We start from the raw sequence: 22214 nt of genomic DNA on the forward strand, positions 1-22214 counted from the left end.
ACGGATTTACCTGAAGCCTTTGGTCTCTGATCATGCCTCTGGTTGTCCCCCCACATGGCAGCTGGAACAGCAACAGGCTTTCCTCACTACCCTCCAGCAGAGACCAGCAAACTATCTGAAAACCTGCTGGTGCTCCAGACCCTGGTGCAGTTGTAGAATCTCCTGCTGATCACTGACATCCTGCCTGATGGTCCCACTCTCCAGTGGGGAAGAGGGCAGGCAGGCAGTCAGTGTTCAGGTTCATTGAAAGGCTGCCCTGGGAGAGAGAGAGCACTGTATATCCATTAGATCAGATGATGGCTGTTCAACTGCCAGATTTCTAGGGCTGCACAATTTTTGGAATTGTCTTCTGACAAAAATAGTGGGGGGGTATAAGAACTAAGGTGAAAATGTTCAGTGATAGTGGTAGTATGGAAGGGGAAGGACTTCTTGAACAGAAAAAAGTGTTGACATGTAGATGTATTTGTATGCATATGTATAATCACACAGCAGTGAATCTAATAAAATGTATTCTGAGTGCAGATTGCTTACTCTAAATTCATGTTATAGGATGTGCAGACTATAATGCCCAGTTGTTCAGTAAGTCAGTGATTGGCAGTGAACATATGGTGAACTCCAGTATGGTGTAGAGGGGTTCACTATGTAAAGCCAGTGTTACAATCAAGAGACTGAACAAATTCTAATGAGAGAACCTTAGTGAAGGGAGGATGCTTCTCTGGTTAATGCACTGGGTGGGAGTTGAGAGTAAGTTTTGCTAGCAGCTCAGATCTGTATGCATCTGTATCACTGTCAGTAAAATAAGGATAATATTTTCCGGCCTCCCAGGGTTATGTTGCTTGAATCGTCCATAATTTGAGATCTTCAGATAGATGGTACAGTATAGGTGTGAACTTAGCAGTTGCCAGGATTGATGCTGATTTTTTTTCTCAACTTTTCTTTTATAGGTTTATAAGATTTCCCCACAGTTTTCTTTCTTGGTGACATCAGGTCCTTTTGTTTACACGGCAATAGCTGTCATGAATGTACTTATGAACAGCAGCCTTCTTCGTGGTCAGGCACCCATGGTCTTGTCCCTACGTCCTTCTTTCACTGTCCCAGATTCCAGGTTCCAGGTTCACACAGGTGAGGTATCCTTTATTGTGTAGGGAGAAGTCCCTTACTGATGCACAGGTTTCATGCTGGGAGGAAGGATGCTCTTGCAAGTTAGATCTGCTCAATTCCTTAATTTTCACGGGGAGTTTGGCCATCCTGTGGTGAAAAAGGTTATATAAGTTTCAAACAATTCTTATTGTAAGCTGCTTAACGAGCTGGAAAGCTTTTCACTTGGTAAGAAGTGTGAATAAAATGTTCTGCTCTCCTTATTTAATATCAGATCTAATGATGTGACTAACAAGGCATAAGGTGCTTGATTTTTATTTATTTATTTATTTTTTAATGCTGCCTTAAGTGTCAGCCAGGTTATCACAGTGCTGAATCTCATATCTGTCTCCATCCTCCCAGGCCCTTTTACTATCTGTGATCTGTTGCACAGAAAATGCAGAACTTTATGTAAGAGTCTTGACAGATATTAGGAAAAGAGTGACTGTACTTCTGCATCATTTTATTTTTAAATCAAAGTGCATTTAAGCTGTTAACTCTTTGTGTAACTTAAAATTACTTTTGACCTTAAATAATTCTTTTGGTTATGTTTACAAAAATAATTCTAAAAATTCATGTGTTTATTTTTTTAAAAGGTAGTCTTCATTTACACTGATTTATGGTCATGAGATGGGGGGGGATTGGATGGCTAAGATGATTGTTTATACTAGGATGCAGCTTTTCACTGTTACTGCACGATGGTGGTTTTTGATACGGTCCATAGCCACTAATGACCAAAATATGGTATTAACCATGTAACAGCTGTTTGCAGTTAGTGGTTCTTATTTGGCCAACACTCGCATAACAAAACAGGCATTCTAGATGACTTGCCTGTGAAGAATGTCAGGTGGCACCCAGGCCAGCACAAACGGGCACAGGAGGCAAATGAACCTATTGCACCAAAGTGGTTGCTTGGTCCAGAGATGCTTTGTTTTCTGTAGCTGCTTTGTGAATACATATATAATAAGAATTGTAATATCTAGTGCTTTCAGTCTGGCACTTTTCCACATGCTTAATTAACATGCACGTATATATAGATTTCCTGGAGAGGATACAGTAAATAACTTTCAGGGCAGATTCTATAACTTCTGCCAGTGCACTAAAATGGGCTGACAGTGGAATTGGTGGTGGGTGAGAAAACATTGTCAGGAAGTCGACATGTGCTTGCTAAGTACGTACTGGTGAAAGGTGTCAGACTGATATTATATTATGATAAACCAAAGTTGGAGTGTTTTAACTGAGCTGAATATTAGATTTCAGTTACTGTGTCACAGAGGTGGTCACAGCTGGTCTTGTTTTAAAGAGTCTTCATAAAAACCTTGAATAAATGCACCAATATACAGAGCTTTGCACAAATGATTCAGTATTAGTCTCATGCAGCCAAGGGCTTGCAATGTGGTATCACAAGTGTTGGAGTGTTTTGGCTGCAGAATCTCTTGACAGTGAATCTGATTTGTTGTTGCATCAGATTTTAGTGATGAGAGAGCATTTTGCATCAGTACAGAACCAGTACTGCAGTAATTCCTTGAGCTATACTGTTCAGACTTCTACTTCCCTGAGTTCAGCCTGGATTTTATGGAAAACTGTTTCCTGAGTAGAGGGAGATTCCCTTTCCCTCCCTGCTGTCACTTTTCCATGCAAATGTTGCCATCATTGGAATAATGTATTTTCTTTACTTTCAGTGCTTCAGTTTGTGCCTCGAAACATTGATATTGGATTCTGTAACTTCAGCCAACATATTGAAAAAGGGCTGACCATGGCATTCACGGAGGTGAAGAAACATCGCAAGGATATTTACAACTTTACTGTGCAGGTGAGTTCACTGGCTGTTGGGTTTCATCATATCAGTAATAGCAGGTCAGGTATTCACTGGCTACCTGTGACTCTTCTGGTCATCTTAACCCTATGATACCTTTCCATGTGTGTTTTCATAAAGAAATCCATTGTACCCTACTAAACATTCTTTGAGATGCAAGGAACTTGAAATGATGATCTAAACACAGTTTTATATTATGGGCAGTTAACAGATGTAGCAGGGTCTAAAAGTTCATCAGTGCTTTTTAGCCATGGCCAGGTATCTAAAGTAGCTCTTACTTGAACTTTAGATCTCAGATCTGTCTTGGATACTAAAACCAAATAACAAGGCTTAAATCTTCCTGGATGCCAACTGTGTATGTATTGAATTAATAAGATCTGTCACTTTTTTTACTGATTATTTTTTAAATTCTAGCTTTGCTTTAAACCAAAATCAATAAAAATGGGTCTATATATGCTAACCAACCTGGAAAATGCTTTATAATATAAATAATTTTAGGCAATTAAATGCTTTCATCAATAAAATGGCATTTTAAGTTGTCATGGAAAATTATTTATGGAAGAGCTTACCTAAAGTACAGAGGAGCTTATGGAAAAGCTTCCTTAAAGTACGGGCAAATTATATTTTACAGAACTATCCTTTCCTCTTGTGGACAGATGCAACCCTCGCATGTTAGTGTAGCTGTTAGGTGGAGCTCAAAGGCAAGACATTATATAGGAAGTCTACTTGAAGTCTGTCTGCATTTTGTTGCCACAAATCTTTGGATCTGCTAGTGCAGGGCATAGAAGATTTTGACAGACAAGGAAGGTCTTTCCACAGTGTGTGTGACTATAGACTGAGGTACTATTTTCACCTGTTCTGGTTTGTGCAGGTAGAGGTATTAGCTGATGGAATTACTTTGCTGTCTCTGTTTGGTATTTCTCTACCTTTCTTCTTTGGTCATTTCCTGTGTGGCATCCTTCATATGAAGCTGGAGTGTAAATGTGCTTAAAGGATGAATATTAGAAGAGAAATCGTGTATGTGAGACACTTTTGTTGCTGAGGCTTAGTGCAACACAATCTGTCTGACATTGATGTTGCCTGGGTTGAATATAAAATGTCTCATTTCATATTTGAAAAAAAGGTTGGGTAGGGAGGGAGCAAAAGTGTTTAATGTCAGGCTTTTTCCTGATCTGCTCTAATTTTGTCTTTTCAGATATTGAATATAACTCTGAACAGGCCTCGGATGGCCTTTCGGCAGGGCCCTGTGAACATTGTCTTTGCTATTCGAGATGATCAGAGTTTCTTAAATGGGTCTGAAATCAGTGAGCTGCTGAGGAATCTGTCTGTGGTAGAGTTCAGTTTCTACTTGGGCTTTCCTGTGCAACAAATAGCTGAACGTGAGTACCTCACGTCACTAAGGTTTTAGGTATTTTGCCTCCATAGTTTTGCAGTAACTGGTTATGAAGCTTAATGTTTTTAGCTTCCTGCTTGGTCTTTGCCATACAAATATCTATAACGGTTCTGCCATTCATTAATTTCTGCATGATATGCAAGATGAAGCTCTGGTCTTCCCTAGATCAGATCAAGTAAAAGCCTGCTTGTTGTTCTCCAGTTCCATTCTTCATGGCATCATGAAATGTATTTAAAATAATTCCACATAAGAATTTCCTTGGGACCAAAACCAGTTGAAGCCTGTGCCATTTATTATGATCATTCAAATCTCCTTTTTGAGGAAACTCCTGATCCCCTTTTTCTGTTCTTCTGGTACATATTTCTTTTCCACTACCAAAACAATGAGGTATAATAAGGTTTTTGTATTCTCACTATTTCCCTGCAGAAATTCGGCTATAATTTGGTCTGATATGAACCCACCTGCGTGCAACAGTAATTGGATTTAATTATGCCAGTGACTCTTGTCCAGGGACAGAATAGGTTTTGCAGCAGCCTGGGAGGATGGAAACAGAAAACTTGTCCACAAGCAGCTAATAATTTAAATTAGTTTGTGTGACCTTAAAAGGCAGTTGTCAGATACTGGGCACTGTTCTCTCAATCAGGAAACTAAAATGGAGTGGTGTTGCTTGCTTTTACTGTCCAAAGGTGTTTCTCTTCATTCTGCATGTTCTAGTTTGGACTCCTGTACCTATTTTTTACTGTTCTTAGTTTAAAAATGTTTTTTTCTTACATGTGACTCTCATTTGGTCCAGCTTTATTCTTGTGTCCTAGTGTGTGATTTGCTGTATATTTATGGTGGGGGGGGTGTTATTTTGATTAAATTCCTTATTTGAAAACCCATATTTTGCCACTGCAATGGGACTGGGCAATAAAATGAGAACAGAATTTCTTCCAAGATGAGTATATCTTGAAAGTCAGGCTGCCCTGTGCTTAAAAACCTTATTCAACATGCATTTGTACTGTCCTGCATTTGGGGTTTTATAGTGTTTAAGTGTAATTTTAAAGGTAGCTTTCTTATGGCAGGGGCTGTCTCTACCCCCAAGTGCCTTTAACATGAAGTCAGGATTATCTTTCGTTACTATTTCTACCAGCCTGGGGCAGTCTAGCTTGTGCAAACTCAAACACAGCAGGAAAAGAGGCTCCATTGTACATGATGGATTTTATCATTTCATCCTGAATTATAGAGTTCCCACAAATTTGCCTATCTTGAACTCTTTAAGAATACCACTTGGGCCACAACAATCCCTGGCTCAGGTTTTTATGCCTGTTTTGAATGGGGGAGGGCCAAATGATATTTTTATATTCTTTTTTAATAATCTGCATTCATTGCCAATCCAGTGTATTTGGATACAGCTGGAGTACCATACTGTATGCCTCAAAGCCCTCACCAATGTCTTATGGATTGTCTGTGATTTTTGGGACTTTAAGAGAAAATTTGAAAACATCTTTCAAATAAGTGCAGACATTTTAAACATTGGGGAGTTTGCGTTCTGAATATAATGAAATCAAAGGTATGGGAGGCATTGCCCAAAGCAAAGGGGACATCTCATCTAAACTAGGCTTGTACATCATTTGAACAAGTTATTCACTGTAGTTCTATCTGAACATAAAACAACCAGTTTTGATTTGTGCTTTTCTGCTTTGATGTCCATAGCAACAAAAGCTATTTTATTCCCTGGGTGATAGCATCAGTTGTTCCACCTCCCATGTCAGCAAAGAGTGAGGTTTCTCATGCAGCACAAATCTGATGCCCAAGTGATTATTTCTAAGCTTTGCATCTAGCCGGGAGATCATCAACAGCTTTCAGGTTTTGCTGAGGCACTTCCCTAGGTGTCTTTGTCTAGGTGCCTCCTATAAAGTTTTCCGTACTGCACTGTGGGTATTAATATTGTTTCATCTAAGGCCTGGAATTTAGGAACAATGTCAGAATTTCAAAAACTGGAATCAAATGACTTATTAAACAAGGAAGTCAAATTTCCCCTTGCTTCATTTTACAGAATGATTTTTTTTTTTATAATGTGTACTAGGGTCCAGACCAACAAAGATACCTACTGGTAGGCACCTAATTTCCTTTGGTTGCAACTTTGAGGAATGGGGCCCTATCTTGTTTACTTTTGTCCATTTCATTTGATTCGGAGAGCAGTCAAATAATTGCAAGAAATTTGTTCTTAAAAGGCTAACATCTACTTGCAAGATAACTAGCTGGTCAAAAAGCTGCTTATCCATTCTGGAAATTGCATGCAGTCCTTCCCCTTTCTGGTGGCAAGTAATTGGATATTTACTCTTCATGAATGATGGAATATGCCTTTACATCCAATTTTTTATACTCCCTAGCATCCTCTTCTGCTCCTTTTGCTGCTTAGTTGCTTGCACTGTTATCCTCCGACTGGTTGGTTGAGGCATTCCAAAGGATTTAATTTTTTTTTAAATTGGCTATGTACATGTTTCTATACAATAATGTTTTAAAATATCTTGCATACAAGGCCTGATTTATAAGTGCTAGGTGAGCTGCAAACAAATACAAGCTGTTTCAAACTCAAATATAGCCAGTACTACAATATCACTGAAAATCTTGGGCCTTTTTAAACAAATCCTTTGGAGTCTGATTATAATTTCTGTTTGAAAGAAGCAAGTTGTCTCGCTCCTTTTGTTCATTTTGCATCACCTTCTGCTTATAAACCTTACATTGGGTCTGTTATCTATTTTCCAATATGCATATTCTTTAGCCTGTATCTTGTTGGATAGGCCTCAGGCAGTACATTGTTAGGTACTTAAGGATGTTTGGCCAGTGCTATTCTTATTTTGAATAGCTACCTTATGCACAGTGTACTACCTTGTGCAAGAATATTGGCACTGGGAGTGGCCAAGTATGGGAACTGCCAGCATTTTTCTTTTAAATATTTTCAAAGAGTCCAAGGCCATTTTAATAGCTTGCCTATGTGTTATGTTTTATTTCATCCTTTCTGTCCATGTTGCATATCTCTTTAAATCGGATATTATCAATTAGCTACATCTTAGCACAGCATCTGAGCAGATTTCCATTTGGTTAGGGTTTTCAGGTGCTGTTGCAATACAACTACCAAATAAAAAAAAGTTTTGTATTTCATACAGTTAACTGCTACGAAGAAATCTGTTGCACTCTTTCCAGCCCCAAACATCCAAATCACATGAGTCAGGCCTGAAAAATTACAAGGTTGCCTTAAAATAGTTTAATAATAACTTCTCTCCTTTTTATGTTACTCCTGTGGTCTCAAGGTTTTCTCCATAATTGAGAAGACTAGAAATATTTGAGAGAAATTCTCTTATTCACCTGATTTCAGTGTCTGGGACTTTAGGCACCAAATATGAGATTTGCCATAAACTCATGAATGTTGGAAAAACCTGATAGCTCTATAGATTCTGTTTAAAAATACATTTCATCAAGTGAAAGGCTGCTTTTCTCCAAACACCATGCAGTTTTAACAGGTTAAAACTAACGTTCTAGATGTGGCATGGTTTGGATGTAAGCTGGAACAGGAAACTGGAACCACTTAAATGGCACTGAAGGATGATCTCCTGCCCATGGTTAGAGGGCAGATGTCCATTCTTTTCCTGGCATGTTTAACTGATTGTTAATATTTCTACTTGGTTTTGGCCACGAAGAGCTGTATTCTCTTCCTCAACCAGTCATGAATGAATCACCTGGAATCATCCACAGCAGAGCCTGTTCCTACTAGTGCAAAAATCTCACTTTACATTTAGCTGAGCAAGAAGATTTAGTATAATGGGCTTTACTTCACACTTCTAGGAGCAAAGACCTCAGGGTGACAAGTTTGAAATATTTTACGTTATTAATCCTGACCACTTTAGACGGCTCCTTTTTTTTCAGACTTCAGTTGGAGAATATGCATCAACAGCAGTGTCTCTCTTTTGCTTATGGAGAAGAGCAAGGATTGTGCTGTATAACAAAGAAGTACATTTTCAGGGACAATTATGAAACAGTTTCTCTTTTATTTCTGTGGTGTTGAGTATACAGCTTTTGCAAATGTTTTCTCTCCCATTCTTTTTTTTCAGCCTTTCATTACCCTAAACTTAATGTGTCTCAGTTGATGAAATCTTCGTGGGTGAGAACAGGTATGTATGGTCCATATGGGTAGATAGCTGTGTGGTTATTTTTGTTAGCCAGGACATGCATAATATTTGAGGGTGTTTTCTGTTTAGGACTGAATGTACTCCAAGACCAAAAGCATAATGAGTTGGAATTTCTGTGAAAAATGCACTTGGCTTGTCGAGAACAAACTCGAGAAATCCCTTGTTTTATTGGTTCAAAATATTAATACATGTCTGAAATGCAGAAACATGCACATCCAGGTATAGAGAAGGCATTATATACCCTAGATGCTTTATAAGTTGCACATCAATTTTTAGAATAATTTTTACCTTCAGTAACAACTTTCTTTTTAAAAGTCATCTTGTACCAAATTACACAAGGCTATACCACAGAGTGAGACTAGATACCATATGTGTGAAATTTTTTTAAGAACATTAATTGAAGCAGTTTCATCACATTTCATTGATTTATTCCCACAACTCATTTCTTCCAAATCACCTCTGATCCAAGTCAGCTTGCCATTTAATTTGCCCTGAATGTAATTATCAGAGCTGGTTGAGTTCTCCCAACTGGTTAGAAATCAGGCTGCTATGTTTGGATCTAAGCTTTGGATCTGCTAAGCTTTTTGTTTGCTTCATAATCTGATTCATCTTGAGGAGAGTCCAGTTACCGCCTCTGGCCCTGCAAGCTCATTCTTGAGGTGTGCGGTCCCCTCTGGATGACCCTTCTCAGAAGTGGATCCTTTCTTTCCAGATGTCCTTCACCAGTTGCTCCAGCCTATTCTTTCTCAGATCTGCACTTGAATATATTCCAGTTAGCTGTTTAAGCCCTTAGAGGTGTGAAGCAATTATAGGAAGAGACCCAGAGGTTTTGCAGAGTAACATTTTAGTCACAAACCAAAATCAGAGTTTGCCCAAGCCTAACAGCATAGTGGGCTAGAATATCAAGGCATGTCAGTTTCCATACTCAGGGGCACGCAAAGAAATGACATGGATAGCATAGCCTGAATTATCACTTGCCCATTTGCCACTGGGTCAACTGGGAGCAGCCTTTGCCACAAGTCTGAAGTGGGGTTTAAATTTATGTCCCTGAGTCCGTAGCAAATTACCTCATTCACTCTGTCACCATGTCCCCAGAAACTTCTTCAGTGTGCATATGTACATACATATGTGAGCATTTTCACTCCCCGCAGCCCACTCCCCCCTTCTTCATAAAGGAAGCACAAAGATGTATAGATTCATACAAAAACTCTACTTTGAGAATCCTAATTACTGTGTGGGTCTGGATTTTTGTTCCCCATCCTTTCAGAACCCGCAAGCCCTTTTTCTCTCTTGCTTGGCCTTATATTTGTTCTGTCCATCCATGTAGCAAGTTCTTAGCTTCCTCAGGTTCAGCAATCAAATAGTTTCATAGTTTCATAGTAGCTAGAGTCGGAAGGGACCTAGGTAGATCATCTAGTCCGACCCCCTGCCTTAGCAGGAAAGAGCACCGGGGTCAGATGACCCCGGCAAGGTGCTCATCTAACTTCCTTTTAAAAATCCCCAGGCTAGGAGCCTGCACCACTTCCCCTGGAAGCTGGTTCCAGGCCCTAGCCACCCTGACTGTGAAGTAGCGCCTCCTAATATCTAATCTAAACTTACCCTCCGCCAGTTTGTGACCGTTATTCCTGGTCACTCCTGGCAGCGCACGGGGGAACAGGGACTCCCCCAATACCTGCTGATCCCCCCTGACCAGTTTGTAGCAGGCCACAAGGTCCCCCCTTAGCCTTCTCTTGTGGAGGCTAAACAGGTTCAGGTCCCGTAGCCTATCCTCATAAGGCCTGCCCTGCTGACCCCTGATCATACGAGTGGCCCTCCTCTGAACTCTTTCCATATTGTCCACGTCCCTCTTGAAGTGTGGCGCCCAGAACTGGACGCAGTACTCCAGCTGCGGCCTGACCAGTGCCGCATAGAGGGGGAGGATCACCTCCCTGGACCTGCTCGAGATGCATCTGTGGATGCATGATAGGGTACGATTGGCCTTCTTGACTGCCTCCCCACACTGCCGGCCCATGTTCATCGTGGAGTCAATGACGACTCCAAGATCCTTTTCCGTCTCCGTGCTGGCAAGAGGAGAGTTCCCCAACCTGTAAGTGTGGTGCCGGTTCTTCCTCCCCATGTGCAACACCTTGCACTTATCAGTGTTAAACCCCATCCTATTCTCATCCGCCCACCGTTGCAACCTGTCAAGGTCAGCTTGTAGCCTATTGCACCCTTCTAGTGCACCCACATCCCCCCACATCTTAGTGTCATCAGCAAACTTGAACAGGGTGCTTTCTACCCCCTCATCCAAGTCACTGATGAAGATGTTGAACAGTGCAGGCCCGAGGACCGAGCCCTGCGGAACCCCACTGCCCACGTCCTTCCAGGTCGAGAAGAACCCATCCACTACCACCCTCTGGGTGCGGCCCTCCAACCAGTTGGCGACCCATTTGACCGTGTGGGCATCGACACCACAGTCTCCCAGCTTTTTGATGAGGACAGGGTGAGAGACAGTGTCGAAAGCCTTCCGGAAGTCCAAAAAGACTACATCCACAGCAACCCCTACGTCTAATGATTTGGTGACCTGATCGTAAAAGGCCACCAGGTTGGTCTGACAAGACCTGCCACTGATAAACCCATGTTGGTTGCCCCTGAGCATGCATTCCCCCGCAAGGCCCTCCTGGATGTGTGCCAGGATAATTTTTTCAAAGAGCTTACCCGGGATTGAGGTCAGACTAACTGGCCTGTAATGGTTGCCTCCAGCTCAGAAATCACATTCCACTGTGTTTCCTGAACTTCCTTGAATTTGACTTTTTTTGAATCCAGTTATAACATCTTATTTTTTGGGTGCTGAGGAATTTCTGCTTCTCCAACCCTGCAGATAATCTGGGGAGAAGAGCCAGTTTCCTTCTGTTTAGACAGTCTTTTTAATATGTACATTGTATTGGAAGGGTAAAGTCATTCCATATTAATGACTCCTTTGATTGTTCTACAGCTGTTTCCAGAAAGGGATTGTGATAGATGGCATGGTCCTTGTCTGCAAATGATTGATTTAATGAATGCCAAGGGTTAGAGTTCATAAAATCAATCAGAATTCGTAAGCTGTACATAGGTTCCCCAAACCATCCCATTTTTCATGAAATAGGAGAGCGTCATTTCTAGAACTGTGCTTCCCAATTGCAGACTAAAATTCCTGCTATTATTCATAATTTGATCTAGCCACATTAAAAAGAAAGCAAAGCAAGTCTTTTCTTTATTTGATGCATTTAATTGCTTTTGATCACAGACTATTTATATTGCCATCTAATTCTGGCACACTAGGTTTGTGTGTAGAATTGGTAAAAAGATCCAATTTTGGGGGAGAGGGGCAGTTTTGATAGTGTTTCATGGTTTTGTGAAATGCCCAGTTAATTTTTTTGTTTGTTTTTCTTTTTAGTGAAAATCAGAAACCAAACATTGAAAGCTTGATTATTTGAAGAATATTATTGGTTTTAAAAGTGGAAAACAAAACCAAAATATTTTTACAAATCAAATTAAAAACAAAAACTGAAACAAAAACAAGTTACTGGTGCTTTTCAGCTCTTTAGTGGAGAATTCTAAAGAATGCAGCTGAATTTATTTTCTTGCAGATACTTAAATCCATGGAGAGCAATTTTTGTTTGCTGCTTTTTTAATGTTGTTTAGTATCCTTTAGTTGAGCTTCTCTGCATTCATTCTAACCCATGTCTTACCTTATCTTTGCCACACTTAGTAAAGGCCTTCATTTATTTTATGTTCCCATGTGTCATTCCTGGATGAATCCACTGAATGTTGGATGCTCCAGTGACTTGGAGAGCCTTCAGGGTGATGGTGTGGTTGTCACAGCTACTAATGCTAACAATTTTTTTTGCACTGCTGCTCAACCAAGCTTACATAAAGACTTGTCACAGGCCAGATAGACTTACACTTTTAAAATACGCTACATCTTTCTGTTTTCTCTTTCAATCTCACTTTTTCTTTCTTGTTTCTTTCTGTTATCCTTGCCCACTCCTGACTCCATGACTTTTGAATCAAAATAAAATTATGATTGAAAGAAGTAGTGTTGGAAGTGATTATATCCCTGAATTTCTTTTCAATGTCCACAGTTGTCTTGGAAGCAAGATTGCTCAATGATTGCTAGGACTGCTCTGATCCAGAAATATCCTCAGTGGTTTTTTTGTTTTTATATTAATTCTTCTACCTAATTAATTAATTATCTTAATTCTTCTACCAACTTAATTAATTATATTAATCCTTCTACCAAAGACCAGAATTGCAGTATGCAACATCTAGCTGGGTTGGGTGAGGAATTCCCACATCAGCATTTCAATGCTAATCTTAAATAGTCCAGCAGAGGTCAGTAGAGAATGATCCAAGACTTGCATTTGACCATTGCACAGACAACACGGAGAACTTATTTTACTGATTTGCTTATTCTTGGATTGCTTTCTTCCAAATGTAGTTCTCCTGGGTGTCATCGACCAGCGAATTCAGGAAGACGTGTTTCAGGCTGAGATGGAGAGGAAACTGGCTCAGCTGCTGAATGAAGCCTTGACCAGAGGGCGAATATGGAAGCGGGCCAGTTTTGTAGGGAGTAATATTGTGCAGGTACTGAATGTTTGGAGCTAGAGCCGAGGATAAGAAAATGAGGGGAATAAACAACTGAAACAGTAAATAATACCTAGCATCTGAGCAGAGCTAAGATGAAAAATAAATGCACAATACAGTTGCTTTGTAATTAGTATTCACATAAGGTGTTGCAAGTCATCTGGAAAGCCAGGTAGATTTGCACCTAACTAAATCAGCGAGTGGTGTATAGTATAAGCTTTTGTAAGCAGTGAGTTTACTTCATTAGATCACGTGAAGGGACTGCAGTAAAAAGAATTGCTAAATAGAAAGCAGTGATTAGAACGCAAAGGTGGGGGAAGCGGGGAGCAAAAAGAAGAGGGCTCTGCTGAGAGAGGCAAGGTGGATAGGAAGTAAAGAGGAATACCAAAGCAGTTACCCTACTGAGGGTTATAGGGCTTACAAAAGCTAGTCCAGGGATAAGAATCTGTAGTTTTGGGTTAAACCATAATTGACACAATCCAGTCTGTGGATGATTTCTTGTTCTGCAATATCCTATTAAAGTTCATTTTAAAAGTGGTGTTGTCTAAGAACAACCATTCTGAGTGATGACATTGCTGCTTTCTCTTTAGTAGCTCTGCTTTCTGCAGTCCCTTCACAGCATCTAATGAAGTAAGCCCTCTGCTTATGAATGTTTATACTATACATCTCTGATTTAGCTACTCTATAAAGGTGCAAATTTACCTTGCCTCCTACCTGACTTGGCTAATATTGCTAACCTACCTCTCTCTGCAAGTCATCTAGCCATTCTGTTCTCCTTACCATCTGTAAGTGGTAATGGCAATTGAAACCATTGGAAGCTTTTAAGAAGTTATAAAGTAAATCACATGATTTCTTTGAGGATTATTTTTAAAAAATGCTTAATAAAATTCAGCCTAATCTGAAAACTGAGCATGTTTGTAATTTGACTGAGATGCCCTGCAAAGGATGATAATGCCCCTTTGAATCAAAGGCTGTCTTGTTAGAGCAGCTGTTATGCAGCTCTCTCAATACTTCTAGATACTCAGGAGTATTTTGTAGTGTATAACTATGAAATAGGATAATGTGCTTGAACTCTGGGTGGCACAATTGTCATGCAGTTAAGGTACCTTGTTAAACAAAAGAACATACTCCACCCTTTCACTGCTTCCAGGTCGTAAGAGTTGCAGTGAAAGACATAGTATTAATTGTGCCAAACTTTATACACAAGCCACCTTCTGTCATACTCTGGTTCTGTTTTATACTTTCATCATAAACAGTGGTTTCCACTTGTAGGGGAAGGGGAGGGTCAGGAGTTGGAAGCCAAGTTCTTAACTGCAAAAATTTGAAAATTTACCTTGGTGTAAGCTCCAAGCTCTCCTATGTGTTTCCTTATCACCCAGATCAACACACTGAAATTCAATCTACCTTGTTTAATATGGAAACTGTTTAAAAAGATGTTTTGTTAGCTAATCCATCAACAGCTGACCTCACAGTTGTCATCATGGCAGTCCAGAGTCATCACCTTCATTCAGTGTAACCCTACAGTTTTCCCTCCCACTTTAATCTCCAGATGTTCAACTTTTTTTCCCTTCTCCTTCTCCACACCTCCCTTCCCCCAAAACATCTGTTTTAATGTTAGGGTTTTTTGTTGTTTTTTTTCCTTTTGCACAGATGCAATTTAGTGTGAATACAGTGTTTGTTTTGGATTTTTCATTCCCAGTGTACTCTTGTGTGTGTGTTGTTATATTTTATTCCCCAATTCTGCCTCTGAATATAAATAAAATAAGCCTTGTGTTGCCCACAAAAGATGCTACCATATGTAAAATACATAGGCTGCATGTAAGAAATTACTGTTTTATTGTTTAGGTCAGTGGTGTTCAACCTTTTTGCCTAGCAGTCCAGATGGGCAGTGCTCATTACATCTGTGGGCTGGATCCAGATGGCAGTCCTTCTCGGGCATGTGGCAGTCAGGCCAGGGGCCCATCCTGGCCATGGTGGGGCAGAGGGTGGCAGGGGGCATCCTGGCAGGGGCCTTGGCCCTGCAGGATGGAGGAAAAGGGGGCTTGACCTGGCCTTATGGAGGAAAGGGGACATGGCTGGGCCTCAACCTAGACCCACTGGGGGAGAGGGAGAGGGAGAGAAAGGTAGGGAAGGTAGGGTGTGGGCCAACCTCATCCAGCCCAGAGTGGGAAGGGATGTAACTTGAGGCTTATCCAGATGTAAAGGTGTGAGGAGGGGACATAACTTGGCCTCAACCTGCTGCACAGGGCTAGGGGTTTGGAAATTTGTCAGTGGGGGAGGGTGGCTGTATTTATTGCCACTACTCCCCTGCTGCTAAATTTCCCAATCCATGGGGATCTCCACAAGCTGGATTCCTATGGCTCCATGAGCTGCATTTGGCTTGCAGGAGATTGAGCACCTCTGGTTTAGGCAATAGAGCACCAGTTGTTGTGTATTGTTTGCATGCACCGGTGTCTGAGCAATCCCTTTCTAGTTTGGAGTAAAGCATTCATTTGGGTGACAATCCAATTCTCATGGAGATGGTTTTACTTCTGTGTGTGATGCATTCTGTGGGCCAGGGCTTGGCCACTTAATCCTAATAACTCCCCTTCCACCCATCTTTTTGTATCACTCCGCTTGTGCAAAGGGGCTGTAAAGTTTCCATAACTGGGCAACTGTACAATACAACTAGTACAGTCTCCCCCACACTCCACAACATCAGCTCTGCCTCTTAAGCACTCCATCACTCCCTTCAGTTATGTATGCCAACCCTGCACAGCAGTAATACAAATATTATTACAGTAATTGGTGAAAAGATATGAGAGAGTGCAAGGGAGAAGATTCCATATTTTGGCATGGGGCTTGGGGTATATGGTAACTGTAATGTGGTAAGGTGTGTGCCTGTGAGTGAAGAAGAGGGTCTGTCTGTGGCTTAACTTCTCATTTCTTTGCTTTTGCAGGTTAGTGACAGGTATGTTGTTTACATACCAGTCAGAACTGCTTCATGGCAATGCTGTGCATGTTTATATTCATGTATTTCCAACAACCTTTGTGTGATCATAGGAAAGAAGGCTAAAGGGACTTCATCTGCCTTGTTCAGGGTAGCAGTCTTTAAGAGGCCCTTAAAGCCGTCAGATATGCAGTGTCTAAAGCCTTCCAGCTGGTTATTATACACAGATCAACACTCTGTTTTTGTGCAGCGTTCATACAAATGTTTCAAAAACATTTCACACACTATGATTTCCTCATTCAAATACAGGCCCACAGGCATGATGTAGGTTACGTTATATCATGCAGACTTATGGCAATGCCATGAGACATGTTTTATGAATAGTCTGTCACATCAGTTCACATACACTGTTAAAAAAAAAAATCTACCAGAAGCTTATATTAAGATGCTTAATTTATATTGCTTTCAAATGGCACCTTTCAAGTTTTATTTCAAATCTGATCTTTTGAAACCTGGGAGAAGGGGGAGTGAATCCTATTAATGAGTAGCAGTTGGGATAAAGTGGCATACAGAATGGCAGCATAAAGTGGCAAAAGGAGTGGAAAACTATAGAAATTAAGTAACATTGGACAGTTAATATTTAAGTATCCAAACATTATTTGAGGAAATAATATTTACAAAGGCATGACAACACTTTATCACTGAGTTCATTTTTTTTTTAATTTAAAGCACAGGTTCATTTTCTTTATTTTGTATAAATGGACTGTGTCCCATAATTACTTGTAGATTATGTGCTGTCGAAGATAAAGTTTTCTGAGGATTTTGAGGTTTTTAAAATGGACCCTTTAAGAATTTTGCTGTCCAGTTTTGTTTTGTTTTTTGTTGGAGCGTGGTAGCTAATTGTCACTGCTCCAGTGGCTGCCTTAACTGGCAAGCTAGCAATACCAGTATTTTCCAGGCTGAGAATCTGTTTGGTGGGCCAGAATGGTGCTTCATCAGACCATAGAGCTGGCAACAAGGAACTTGAGGACCTGTCCAGCATTAGGAAGTCTTCCTTGGGGTGGTGGGTGTCTGAGAGAAACAGGAGTGCACCTCAGTATTTTTTTTTTTTTTTTTTTTCCCCTTCAGCTCCAGACAAGTCCTCAGGCTTTTGGTTGCTATCCCTATCTGAACAACCACTCTGATTTGGTAAACCAAATTTCCAGCTAGCAGAACAGAGGCTTGCTGCCTGGGGTGTCTGCCAGAGGAAATGACCTTGTCATTGGACTCCTTATACAAATTCACTTGCTAGTTACTTCCTCCAAGTATAGTAAGGGTCTACCTATGTGGCTCAGATGGTAAGACAAGGACCTATATTCCAACTTGGATGACTACTCAATATAACAACAACAAATACTTCAACAAGATTACTTAAGGACAGAGGCTGGAAACAGGTGTTGCCTTTGTGATGCCATAAAAAGCAAACAGATATCCATGCTTCTTGTTGCACCACAAATGTCTACATTTGTAACCATGACAATAGGTAAAAAATTGTGCTACTTTTTTTCTTTGTTTTTGCAGTGGATGTTTGTTTGCTTTATGGTGGGGAGAGCACAGGCAGCCTGGAGTATGCACACTCTCTAGCCCCCTAGGCAGGTGTTCCTGGGGCTTCAGGGGCCCAATTCTGTGCGCCCCAGGAATTTCTCTGCAGAATCAAGCCCATGAAGCCCTAGGGTTTCCCAGCTTGTAGAGGTGCCCCTTGGGAATCTCCCAGTGCCCTGACTCAGGACAACAGGTGACATCTGTCACCCAGTGAAGTGGATCAGCTGTGAGGGGACACATCCTGGCACAGCTGATCCCATTCCAAGGATGACATCTGTTCATAGCCACAGATAACAGCCTTTAACTTCACCAGTATTTCCTGACTCTGTAGGTTTATACAATAACTTACTCTACCCAAAGACAGACTATGTGTGTATATGTGTGTTGCCCATTTCCCATATGCTTCATGTTTTAGTGTCTACTAAGGAGGACCAGGGTTCAGCTTGACTTAATTGCATAAGTGCTTAAATCTCTCTCTGTCTCTGTCTGTTTCTCCCTCTCTTTTTAAAAATAAAGCAGAAAAATTTTTTTTTTTGGTTATTTTTACTGACAGATGTACATATTTCAAAGGGAAAAAATCTTGCTATTCTTGGATTTCAAATAACCTGCAGTTTAATCCTGAACGTATCCATTTGTAGCATCCTTACTGATGAATTGGCCATTGACTATGGGATCCCATTGGCTCATGACACAGTGCAAATGTTTTGTGAGTTCAGAATGCTTTGAGTTCTTCCATCACCTGGATTTTTCTACAATTTATGGACTAGAACTGGTTACCACGGTAACACTAGTCACTGACCTATGTACTCTTTTGAAAAATTGTTTGTAATTAAATTTTAGTGGCAGTGGAACAAAGTTTAAGCTTTTATTCTTTAGAATTTGAAACATGTAGACTAGACTGAATGATTTTTTTTTCTGTTTGTTTATAGTGTATTGAAATGTTTGCTTTTTCACACAGTTCTTCTCTTTTCTTATCCTTTGTGCTCAAAGCTTCAATATAAAATGCTGCTTAGTGCATGAAAAACATTCCCATTTGTCTGGCTGACTGGATTTCTATGCATGTTCGATGCTTTTAGCGCTGTAAAGGACAGACCTTCAAAACCCGTAAGACAAATAATTTGAAATATTACAAAAGACACAAAATGGATAAATGACACAAAGCTCAACGCACAGAAAGCATAGATCAGTTTTTCTGTCTTCTGTACTTCTGTATTGTGAAATAGATCTATAAATGCTTTGGATGGAAGGAGGTGTATGCAGCCAGGTCACTGGGAGTTCGGTGAAAGTAAATATTGATGACCACACCTGACAAATAAGGAAGGGAGGCACAAATAGTGTTGCTATTTCAGTGTTAACTGCACCTTGAACTCACTTGGGTGTCTTTGAGGAAACCCCACAAAGATTTCTTCCCCTCCAAACTGGAGAGTTAGTATGTATCCTTCTGTAATATACTATGATTGCCCAAGCATCTGTAAGACTGCTCTCAGAGGGGATACAGTCAACTTGAATAAGAAGTGGCATAGCATGTAAAATTGTTACCAGACAGAGCATCTAAGTCTTGAGTGGCTAGTCTTTTTTGGCTGCAAGCTGTTACTGAACTCTCCCCCATCACTTCTTCAATGACCCCAAATTAAGGTAGAGTTGAACAAATTATGCTAATCAAATTGCATCATTGAAAGAGTCAGAACAATAGTGATGTGCTCAGACCATAAATAGAAGTGAATAGAATACTGGATATTCAAATTAAGCAGATCTAGGTATTTTTTACTTTCCTTGCTTATACTATTTTTCCATCTTCATTTGAAGACTGGTTGCTTAGTAGTAGGCAGAAGGGGTGAAGGACGTAGAATGAGAGGAACAACTTTTTTATTAGGATCCCTTTTATGTTTTTACTGTAAATTTGTCCATCTTGTTAGATTAAATAATAAAATCTCTTAAATATAAATTGCCTTTTGTTGCTAGGTAGAACATGAAATATATAGGATATAATCATGATCTCTTTACCCTTGAGCCCCGTAATCTATTTCTCTATTTTGAGGGGTAATTCTGTCATGCTTTGTTTTAAGGTGAGATGTTAGAGCAACTTCAGCTCCCACATTGCATTGAAATCTAACTCACAGGTTGCAAGGTTAGATACAATCTTAGTGTTCCCTTTATGTTCTGTTAATACAAGAATTAATTTTATTGCTAGAATTGTTAATAGAAAATTAAGAATCTAAATTCCTCTGCCTATTGTTTTCAAATGTCTGTACTAAAATTGACTGTTTTGTTTTTTAATTCTAAAAATGAATATCATCCCTCATTTTGTTACCTTAATGAGGTAACTGAAAGCCTTTCAAAATAATTGTTTTCCTTCCTTTATGTTTTAAAGGGTAACCTGATTTTTCAATATCTAGGAGAACCTTTTTGCCATCTATATGCTGACTTAGAGTAGTGTTTAGCTGAAGCTGGTTCTCACCCCTCCCCACCCCCCCCAGAGAAGAACCACCAGCCCTATTGGTATGAACTAGGATATTACAATGCATTTCCCCAGTAGTGGGGTTTTTTTATTAGAAATTGTCCTCTCTATCTGGTCTTGGGGCAGGTGCTGTGTGCAGCATGGCTTCCAAACCAGGTGGAGCTGGTGTTGCATAGAGTGCAGTCCCAAACCAGCCAGAGCAGGCACTAGATCCAGCATGTGGGGGGATCCATGGATCGCCTTCCACCCACCCTGCAACCAACTGGAGTGGGTGCCACATATGGCATGGGTTCTAGAGCAGGCACTGCATGCAGTGGGCCCTGCACACAGGGCCATTCTAGCATGTGCCACAAGACCCAGGGCCAGCACACGGGGTAAAGGGGAAGATGATATGGCTCTTCATACTAAATCTATGACGCCAATGGATTCAAATCGCTTTGTGTATTTTGCAGAACTTTAAATTGAACTAGCCATATAAATGTTTATCAAAAAGAAGTTAAAATATGTTAGATTTCGTTTTAGAACACAGCTCCTGAGAGTCTCATTTACAATTTAGATGTTCATTGATTAGAAAGTATCTAGAGGGGTTTGTCAAAGCACACTCTTTTTTATACTTATAATGGCATTAAAACTTCACTGAAGGAATGGCTTCCTAGAGTGTTGTGTAAAATTTTAGTTTCTTGTCTGAGAGTTAATTAGGAAGACATATGAAGTTTACTATTTAGTTGTTCTAGTTGAGGATGGACAGATGGTTCCTTTACAGCAAATAGAAAGCATATGTTTTGGGATAATGTGTAAATATATATATCTCAATAAAATTATTTGAAATTAAAACAGGTAAAACAAGTTAAAGTGTGAAATTATGATAGGTATTTAGAGAAGAACAAGTGGAATCAAACCATATTTCTGCCACAGTGTTTTGTCAGAGACCTTCCAATGAAAATGGGCACATTTTAAGGTGGGCGTGAAACATTTTGTTCTTTCAGAGCAAAGAGTTCTGTTTCAAAATACAAACCTTTAATTTTTTTTAAGCCCTCCCCCATAAAGGACCTTCATAGAATTAAGGATATGATCCCAAAAACTGCCTCCAAGCTCTTAAGATCTTACATGCAGTTGTCAAAAATCCATGAACAACCAGTAGAACGCCAGAACAGCAGGAGAACCCATTTTGTTCCCAGGAACTGCTAGGGTATTGCAAGTCCTTGCCTTCATCTACTAACTACTGTAAACAGTGCAGTTTGAAAACAATTTCTTTTTTAGTTGGCGCAAATATGAGTAATTAAGTCCTTCCAACTCCCATTCCCACATCAACAGATCTGTACCTTAGCGTCAGCATTGTGAAACAAAGTCAGAAACCCAGGAACTTCACATTTATTCTCAAAGTGAATAGTGTACACTAACGGTGCTCAACCTTTTTGGTCAGCAGACTGGATGGGCAGTGCCTAATCCCTCCATGGCCTGGAACTGGCAGGGCCCCATCTGGGTGCACAGAAAGGGGGGGGGGGGAGCCTGGTCCCAATTCAGCTGCTCAGTATAGTGGGGTTTGGGCCAGCCAGAACCTGGCCCTGTGTGGGGGAGGGGCTGTGACCTGGACCCAGTCCAGCCTTGCAGGAAGGAGTGAGCATGGTTCAGCCCTAATCAAGCCTCATCAAGGTTGAGGGGTAAAGGGCATTGCCTAGCCCTGCAGGTGGGATTGAGGAGGTGACATGTTTCCTTCCCATACCAGCCACATGGGGAGAGGGGACATGGCCCAGCCCCAACCTGGCCAGGCAGAGAAAAGGGAGCATGGCTCAGCCCAGCTTCCTGGGGAGAAGGGAATGCAGTCTGGTCCCCATCTGGGGCCAGGAGGAAAGGGGGCAGGGCCTGGCTCTAGTCTTGCCATTAGGGGAAAGCATTGTAGTCCAGATCAGACTCACTCCATGGGGCTTGGGACATTGGCGGCAGGGAGGGATGGCAATACTGCCACTGGTCCCCCATCACCAAATTTCCCAAGCCATGGAGAGCCCCATAGGCCCGGATTCAAGGCTTGATGGACTACATTTGGCCTGTGGGCCAGAGGTTGAGCACCCCTGCTGTACACTGTAAGCTGCTGCTTTCTCAGGTACAAGACAGCCACTTCTGTA

At 40.8% G+C, this 22214-nt stretch overlaps 1 protein-coding gene across 2 annotated transcripts in view; it reads left to right on the top strand.

The window, feature by feature from the left end:
- Window positions 1-22214, top strand: part of KIAA1549 (KIAA1549 ortholog) — a 221614-nt gene that overhangs the window by 134207 nt on the left and 65193 nt on the right. For both annotated transcript variants that reach the window (XM_090043259.1, XM_090043260.1), the window contains exons 4-8: window positions 945-1122; window positions 2820-2950; window positions 4149-4332; window positions 8441-8500; window positions 12978-13123. In XM_090043259.1, the coding sequence (XP_089899385.1) occupies window positions 945-1122; window positions 2820-2950; window positions 4149-4332; window positions 8441-8500; window positions 12978-13123 (699 nt within the window). The remainder of the gene's footprint in view (window positions 1-944; window positions 1123-2819; window positions 2951-4148; window positions 4333-8440; window positions 8501-12977; window positions 13124-22214) is intronic.

The sequence above is a fragment of the Crocodylus siamensis genome, chromosome 4 (assembly GCF_052110815.1).
Source record: "Crocodylus siamensis isolate JL-2025a chromosome 4, ASM5211081v1, whole genome shotgun sequence".
NCBI classification, from domain to species: domain Eukaryota; kingdom Metazoa; phylum Chordata; order Crocodylia; family Crocodylidae; genus Crocodylus; species Crocodylus siamensis.